At 46.2% G+C, this 8,815-nt stretch overlaps 1 protein-coding gene across 1 annotated transcript in view; it reads left to right on the forward strand.

Annotated features, from left to right (window-relative positions):
* The first annotated feature begins 8,214 nt into the window (after window positions 1-8,214).
* ITM2B (integral membrane protein 2B) overlaps window positions 8,215-8,815 on the forward strand; it is a 30,894-nt gene continuing 30,293 nt past the window's right edge. The window contains exon 1 of the mRNA XM_014965982.1: window positions 8,215-8,476. Coding sequence (XP_014821468.1) covers window positions 8,383-8,476 — 94 coding nt within the window. The 5' untranslated portion in view covers window positions 8,215-8,382. The remainder of the gene's footprint in view (window positions 8,477-8,815) is intronic.

The raw sequence follows: 8,815 nt of genomic DNA on the forward strand, positions 1-8,815 counted from the left end.
CACTTTGCTGCAGCCCACTCCAAATTCTGCTGTCATTATAATACATGGTTTTAACTCTCCTCTCCTCTCCTCTCCTCTCCTCTCCTCTCCTCTCCTCTCCTCCTTTCTTTTCCTTTCTTGAAATTCTAAACAACATTGGAAAGTCTGGGCTGTATGATGCAAACAAGTCATATGCTGGGGATGCATGTTTATCACTCTGCTTCACTAGAATTACCATATCACAAAGGAAACTTCCCTCATGCTGAGCATTCGTGGGGAAATCTTTCCTTGTTCTTACTAAGCCACGTGATCTTATTTGAACTTACAAATTTTTTAAAAAAATATATAAAATGGGGTGGGCTATTTTACAAGTCTGTGAATTGAGTATAAAGGTAACTAAATGTCCAAGCACCTTAAAAATGTATCTTACTTCAAATGTGAAAGTAGGGATACCTCTGACTAGTGCCATGGGACAACTGGTGGATGGATCCTATTTTCCCAGTATTCTCCTGCAGCCCCTCTTAACTTATGTGGCTGTGTCTTCTGTCTTCCCAGGATGTCCTGCCTGTCAGGAAAAGAAGGTAGGAAAAGAACTGATGAATACAGAGATCTCTGCATCTGGGACATTTTACACCTCCTTCCCTCAACATCTTCATTAACAGGCTGACAACAGCCTGAAAGGAGGTTGCAGAGACGTGAGAGTCGGTCTCTTCTCCCAAGTCACAGGCAAGAGGAAATGGCCTCAAGTTGCGCCAAAGGAGGTTTAGATTGGAAAAATCAGTGGAAAAAGTCTTCCACTGAAAGGGTTATTAAGCATTGGAACAGGCTGCCCAGGGAAGTGGTTGAGTCACCGTCCTTGGAAGTATTTAAAAGACGGGTAGTTGTAGTGCTTAGAGATATGATTTAGTGATGGTTTTTGTCAGTGTTAGGTTAATGGTTGGACTAGATGGTCTGAAAGGTCCCTTCCAGCCTAGGCAATCCTATGATTCTACGACAAGGTCAGTTGTTCCAACGTGAAGAGTGAGGTTTTGTATTGCATCTAAAGAAAAGTGACTGTGGGCTGCTGCCTAGAAGGAGCCCTTGCACTGCTCATTCCCCTTCCTCCCCTACCAGCAAGTTTTGGCCGCTTCGCTGGAGGCAACTCTGGGGGTTGTGCAGCTGAACCATGAGTAGCTCAGAGCTGATCCAGTGAAAGCTCACCCACCAAGCAAGTACAGTAATTAAAAAAAAAAAAAAAAAAAAAAAAAAAAAAAAAAAAAAAAAAAAAAAAAAAAAAAAAAAAAAAAAAAAAAAAAAAAAAAAAAAAAAAGAAGCATTTTACTCTTGGATCCAGTTTATCTGTGACCACACCAAGGTCACCTGACTCATAGGAAGGAATGGAGGTGCCACTGTAAGCAGATATACACAGTTGTCCAAAATTTGGTGTAACATGAAACTTCTCCTGAAGATATCAGGTGATGCTTTAACAGGCAAGTCTGGGTGCAGCCTCTGACTCCTGCTGTTTGGGAAGAAGGCTTGTCTTAGGTGTGGCAGAGCAGCTAGCAGGGAAATTAACCCTTCAACTCAAGATTTCAAGTGTGCTTGGGTTGCGAGCCAACCACATTGAAACCTGTTTAAACAGGATAGAGCCTTTCATGCTTTCTATTGTGTAACTCATGCGGCTTTGCAGAAGTTTATCCTAAAAACCAACAGTTGCTGGGTAGAATTAATCTTACAGCATCAAGCTGGAAAGGTCAGTTCCTTACTTTTTTGCCAAATGCTTGTAAGCATAGAAGAGAACTGAAAATCAACAAAACCAACAAAAGCTTTAGGTAAAGAAAAAAAAAAAAAAAAAACAAAAACCAAGAACTTCACTAATAGAAATTTTCACAAATTGGGTATATGAGAATTTTGTTCCAATCCCACATCCCTGACATTCTAACTCCCTGCTTACTTCAAACCCCCAAACACACAGAGGACACTCTCTGAATGGTATGTATCACAAGAGTGACTAAGCCCTTAGCTAGTTGCAGAAAGCACTGCGTGCCCGCTGACACACAGAGTTGGTGAAAAGACAATCGCAGGTCCAGAACAGCCATGAGAACATAGCAATATGCAGCAAATGGGGGGAAAAGGGGTGAAAACAAGGATGCAGAGCAATGATATGACTAGTTGTAAATGGTAAACTAGCGAGGGGAGCAGCTTGTCACTTCACTTTGGCAGAGCTCTCATCTTATCTGCACATTGGTGCACAGGAGGCTGTATCCTGAGTCCCAGGACTGCAGAGGAACAGTAGTAGTAGGGTCTTACAGAGTGTGGGTCCATCCAGCAGCCTCAGTGTTTCTGGTGTTCTCCATCTTCTCCTCTGTATAGGCACTGCTTGCCCTAAGGGAGACAGAAACTATAACATTAAGTGCAAACGCGCGAGAACTTCATGATCTGTCAGGGAAGTGTGAGATAAGGGCAACTTTACCTGTGGTGACCCAGCTGCCACAGATGTGATTCTTCTGTTGGGCTATGAACACACATAATTTTTGCAATATTATGGTTTTTGATGGACAGGGAAGCTCCTTCAACATGCGGGTGAGCCAGGGCCAAAGAAAAGAAAGTTTGCACCAGTAATGATCTGTAGGACCTGCCATGAGATCTAACAACCAATATGGACGGGGCCACACACCAGTGAGGGAAGACCTAGAAGGCCAAGTGGGGAAGTTTGTGTTTGATGCAGCAGAAAAGGAGACAAAAGGACAGGTACAAAAAACTCCTGAGGCCCAAACAGAAATTTGAGACTATGACCCTCTATGGCAGGATACATGGAGCAAGTTGAATTTGTCTTTAACCCTAAAGCGGGTGTCCTGGGGTAAATTAACCACTTGCAGCAGAGAGCTCTGGCAGTCTTGGGTGCTAATGGACAAAGCAAAAAGGAGTGATAAGATCAGCTCAATAAAGCCTAAAAGACAAAAAATATTTGCAGCATGTATTTCATGTATTAAAAGGGGGAAAACAACATTTTCTGGGCTGGTAAAGAGGAGGCAGCAGCTGCTAGGATACTAGAGGACAAGGGCCTGCACATATTTTTTATTTCTGTGAACGGAAATGAGACAAGGAAAAGAGCTTAAGGGAAAAGAGAGTGAGCTTTCAAAGTTATTCTGTGTCCCTAGCTTCCCTGAGAATTTTTTCTTTCTGTATCTGATTTAGATTATAAAATCCCTGGGGCAGCAATAGCCTTTAATTTGAGTCTTCTTCAGTACTGGCCAAATCATTGATGCTTAATGAGCAAATAAAATGTTGATAAATTAATATAAAGGTTGCCTTCCTGGAGTTTGGCACTTAATAGATGACACCCAGTTAGAACTGAAGTAAAAATGTTTGTGTTGAACCTGATCAGCTTTAGGACAAGAGCACGAGAGTCTTTCCACTGCTTTTAAACGAGGGAGGATCCGGCTCATGTTGCAAAACAATTATTTGAAATTAAGAGCGTGCAACTGGGTACTGTATATGCAGGTACTTTTCTGCATATTGCATATGGTAATTTCCCACCAGACAAACTACGGACCCAGTCAGGCAAGCTGTGGTGTCTTGGTGGACCCCGGGGTTCCACGTGGGTGCAGAAGCCGGCCATGCAAAGCAGCTTGCTGGATTATGGCATAATTCATTGCTGTGGTGCCACTTAGGCACTCTAATGGGCTTTATTCACAGCAGGGATGACTGAGGTGCCGGGAGGCACGAGCCAAGTCGAAATAGATTTGTCAAGCTTATTTTATGCTTTGTTGTAGCAGCTACATTTTAGACAGATTGTAAAAATTACGTTATTTTTAAGATTTAGATGACAATACTGCCTGGAGACTAATAAAAAATTGGGGATCCTGCTGTAATAGTTGGGTCCTAAAATATGTGAGAATACCAACAGGCTGCAATCCCAACCATCTGCAAGCTGAAGAATGGCAAAGATTTATGTACCATTTGGTTTGCCAACTTCAGTGGGCCCTGGGATATTAAGAAGAATATAGAGGCTGATAAACATATGCCTTTTGATAGGTTTTCTTTCCTATCCTACCCAGTTTACAATAGTAAGTGCCATCTTTTCCCTTCTGCTTTAGCCATCAGGAATTTACGTTGGTCTTTTTGGTTTGAGCTGTGACAGAAAAGGTAAATTTGGAGATGGTAGGAGATCTAACTCAGAGCAAAATTAAAAAAATGCTGCATGGCCATATTCCCACATCTAACCAAAACAAACAATCTGGAAAAAATTTCCAAGATCAACACTTCAAGCAATGGCACAAAAAAATTCCTTTTGCTGATAAAGTGGCATTCCTAGTACAGAGTTTTGTCACTGGAATTATACAGGTAAAAGTATCAGCCTTACCTGTATCTAAGATTAAGTCTACTCTTCGCACAAGTCCTCGCAAATTAATTCAGGGATCAAGCAAAAGGGACAGCGTGACAACAATTTTTTTGCAGGCCATTTGGGTAAGAATCTGGTAGATGAGACTTTTCTCAGGTGGAGGTGAGGGGGCTGTGCAGAGAAGGGGGGGTTGAAGGTATAACGGAGCAGAGAGGAAGAGACAGCCAAGGTGTGAAAAGCCTTGAAACAGTGTAAATGGATTTCAACTTCGAGCTAAGACAGCAAGCTGAAGAAATGTCTGTCACAGAAACAACTTTCACTTGTCTCCTCCTTGCCCCAAAAAAATGAGAATGATATAGATAGTTAGACAGAGACAGATAGATTATATATATAGACCTAAAACTGGGAAGAGCAGTTGAGGGAAAAGTAAGACACACCATATAAGAACATCCGGCAGTTAACGAGAAATGAGGAGTAGAAGAAACAATTAAAAAATACCATGACACCATATGGAACTTTCCACGTTCTGTTGCGTTTAAAAGCTTTATAAAAGAAACTTTAAAAACAACGACATTTTCCTCATCTCAAAATAGCGTCCTTTGTTGGAAGACAATATCGTTATTTAAAACCCCCACAGTTTTATGTGTTCAAATCCGCAGATTTTCTAGTACTGGCGTTAAAAACTTATGATCCCGGGGTAAGAGATGGCACGTAGGCTGGTTTTGAATTGTAGATGGGCGAGCAGAGGTGCAGCTTGGAGCATCGTGGCATTTTGAGAGAGGCACTGGAAAGAGAAAGCGACTCCCAGTCCTGAGGGATGCAATAGCCATTTTCCACTCAGGGTAAACAAGGAATCAATGAGATGCCCCCTTTTTAGCGTCAGCTGAAACAATGGAAAAGCTCTGCCCAAGGACACAAACACCCAGATCTAAACAAGGTAGGTCATCTGTTCCTAGGGGGGGATCCTGGGGTCCCATAAACGATGGGGCAGAGGACTGAAGGAAACGAAGCCTTGTGTCTGAGAGAGAAGGGGAAGAAACGTGAGAAAGAATGAGAAAGTCATCCGGATATAAACTGAGATGCACCTACTCGCCTGAGAAAAACCAAAGCTGTGGTTTTGAGAGATGTAATACTTGTATCGATGCAGAAGTGGGGAGGCCTTCCTCCCCACTCCCCCCCTCCTCCCCGTTCTGGGCCTCGCAGGCCCACTGTTTACACTGGTGCTGGTCCTTAAATCTCTCTGAACGGACATAACTCACCAACCCAGCAGAAAACTAACCCAGAAAACACTTTGATAATTTTCTGCTGACTTTAAGAATTGAATTGGCTGACACACGGGTCACACACGTAGCACAGGCACTGAGTGGGATTGCTGGTGGCAGGAGGGGAGTATGAAGGGTGAGATGAGGGGGAAGATGAAGGGCAAGAGGAAGAAGAAGATGAGGGAAGATTTCCTTTCAGAGGAACAGAGCCATCTGATCGGCTCAGCTGCCTGGAAGCAAGCACGTAGAAGCAAAGCACAGCCTGGAATTAAGCCGAGAGGTTCTCCTGATGCTTTATTCTTACTCCGTTCCCTAATAGAAAGGATCCCAAACATCCTAAATTCTCGCTAATCAAAAGGTCAGGAGTGGCAACACCCATAAGGGTGCTGCTCTAATCCAGCTGCGGTAAACTGCCACGATTTGTAAACATGATTCAAGAAGCAGACAGAGTATATTTGATCTGGAAAGATAAGAGTGTGTGCTGCCTGGGGAAAGAGTTAGATATACTTTGACATAGATAATAAAACGCCATGCCTTAGCCTTGACTGTCTTTTGCATACCCATCTCTCTGCGAGGAATATCTGAAGATGTCATTAAGGAGAACAAAGCAAAGGAAAACTCTGAACTGCAGCCTTTGCATGCTAAATGCTGTCCTCAATACACAACGCGCCTGCGGAGATTCCCATTGAAATGGGAGCAGAGGTGTCACCTGGCGCATTTCTCAACCTGGGAGTGATAAAAAAAGCTTATAAAAAATAACTTAAAAATCCATAGTAGTAGCCTGGGAAACTGTACCTTATGGTACCCTTATTAAAGTACTTTACGTTTTTCATGTAGAATGCTCAAATACTTTTTATAGGTTCCTACTAAAGCAAAACCTCAAGAATTGCACCAAATATATCTGGAAAGTGCCTAAAGAAATCTCTGTATTCTGTCTTCCTTGGCACCCATGACTTTTTATACTTCGTGAAATATCTGCAAATGATTCAGTTAACCTCTGTTGAATTTTAAGGTAGTTATCGACTGAATTCTTGGAATACCTGGGGCAATTTGCAGTCTTGGGTGCAAGCTGTACCATCAGCTGTTTTATCTTGAGAACACATAAAATTATCATGGTTTGCTATGTGGATTTTCTATCTTTATCAGAAAAAAAAAAAAAAAAAAGAAAAAAGATTCTTAAATTATCCATACACCTTTGGGTGAAAATATTCCAGGATGATAGCGCGAACCAGGTTAAATTAGCTTTTCTGCCAGCCATTTTAGGTCAAAAATTTTAAAGGACACAGGCACATAGCATAAGGACAATTCAGTTGTGGTGCCATCTAATGCTTTATGGAGAAAGACCGGATTTTTGCCAAAGTCAGCAGCAGAGCACCCGCTGAGCTCAAGGACTGCCTGTCGCTTGCCAGGTATCTTTACCAACAGCGGCAGAAGCATCACTCTGCTGAGCTCCTGCCAGGAAATCAACTCTACCCCAGGTGAGTCACCAAAGTGAGATCCTGCTGGGAGCAGACTGTGTCCCCACAGCAGGACGGCGTGCTCCCCAGGGTGTCACCCAAGAACATGCTGCTGAGGAGGGTACGATGGGCTGGCTGGGCTTCGCACACCCGCTGCGTGGGAGAGGAAAGGATCATAAGGATTGGAGCATCTCCCTTATGAAGAAAGACTGAGAGAGCTGGGACTCTTTAGTCTGGAGAAGGCTGAGGGGAGACCTTGTTAATGCTGACAAGTATCTCAAGGGAGGGTTGAAGGAGGAGGGAGCCAGACTCTTTTCAGTAGTTGCCAGTGATAGGACAAGGGGCAACGGGCACAAGTTGGAACATAAAGGGTTCCACTCAAATATGAGGAAAAACTTCTTCACGGTGAGGGTGACAGAGCCCTGGAACAGGCTGCCCAGGGAGGTTGTGGAGTCCCCTTCTTTGGAGATTTTCAAGACCCACCTGGATGCAGTCCTGAGTAACATGCTCTGACAAGCTCTAGGCAATCCTGCCTCAGCAGGGGAGTTGGGCTAGATGATCTCTATGGTCCCTTCCAACTCTAAAAATTCAGTGAAATTCAATGAAATTCAGTGAAAGGGGGCGAAGGTGGCACCTCCGCTTCTCCCCTGCTCCTCACATCCATCCCCAGGGGCTCAACAACCCTTGGGCTTCACCTCCACGCTGTCTATGCACCCCTTGGGGGGATTTTCTCCCCTGGCCGTAATACCCGTACCTTTCCTTTCAATAAAAATCTCATTAAAGCGGCAACCTGAGAAAGGCAGACACCGCACCGGATGAACCAAACCGCTTGTGCCCACCACACCCGGGGAAGGCCGCAACCCCACCGCAGGGTGCCAGGGCTGAGGGGGGGTCGGGCCCGCCCCCAAGGCCTGGCAGAGGAGCCGGGCCCGGGGCTGAGGGGGACGGGTCCCCCCCGGGGCTCCCCGCCGGGGCCAGGGCGGGGACAGCGGGATGCCGCCCGCGGGGACACAGCCAGGCGCCGGCGGAGAGGCGGGCACCGCGGGGCAGGGGTGTGCCCAGGCCCTCTCCCCGCACCGGGCCGGTCTGAGGGCGAGGCCTCGCCGCCCCCCACCTCCCCTCTTCCCGCCCGCCCTGTCAGGCACCGCCTCCTCCTCTCCCCGCCCCGCCGCAGGCCGCGGCCCGCCTCTCCTCCTCCTCCTCCTCCTCCGCCTGACAAGGGGACGGGGGCGGCAGTCGCGGCGAGGCGGCAGCGGGAAGGGGGGCGACAAGGCAGGAGGGACAGCCTTCGAAGCACCGCCGGTCCGGGCTGCTTCTCGTCCTCCTTCTCTCTGCGGTTGCGGGACGTTGAGGAGCGGCCATGGTGAAAGTGTCGTTCAACTCGGCGTTGGCGCAGAAGGAGGCGGCGAAGAAGGAGGAGGAGAACAGCCAGGTGCTGATCCTGCCGCCGGACGGGGGGGGCTCGGCTGGGCTCCCAGGTGCTGCCGGCTGGAGGGAAACGCGCTGGGGACGCTTTCATTCTTTTATGTGCCTTTTTTTTTTCTTTCTTTCTTTTTACCACCACCCCCCCCACACACACCCTCTCCCCGGGCGATAAGCGGCGGGCGGGCCAGGCGGGAAGGCTGCGCAGCGGTGCGCCCCTCTCCCTTCTCCGCTCACGCGTCTAAAATGGCTGACAGGAGAACGGGGGCTTTAAAGCTCCGATTCTCCCTACTTTGGGGGAAATTTATGTGGGTTTTCTTTTTTATTATTATTATTATGGTTTTTTGGTTTTTTGTTGTTTTTTTTTTTTT

This window comes from Calidris pugnax, unplaced genomic scaffold, assembly GCF_001431845.1.
Source record: "Calidris pugnax isolate Ruff unplaced genomic scaffold, ASM143184v1 scaffold20, whole genome shotgun sequence".
NCBI classification, from domain to species: domain Eukaryota; kingdom Metazoa; phylum Chordata; class Aves; order Charadriiformes; family Scolopacidae; genus Calidris; species Calidris pugnax.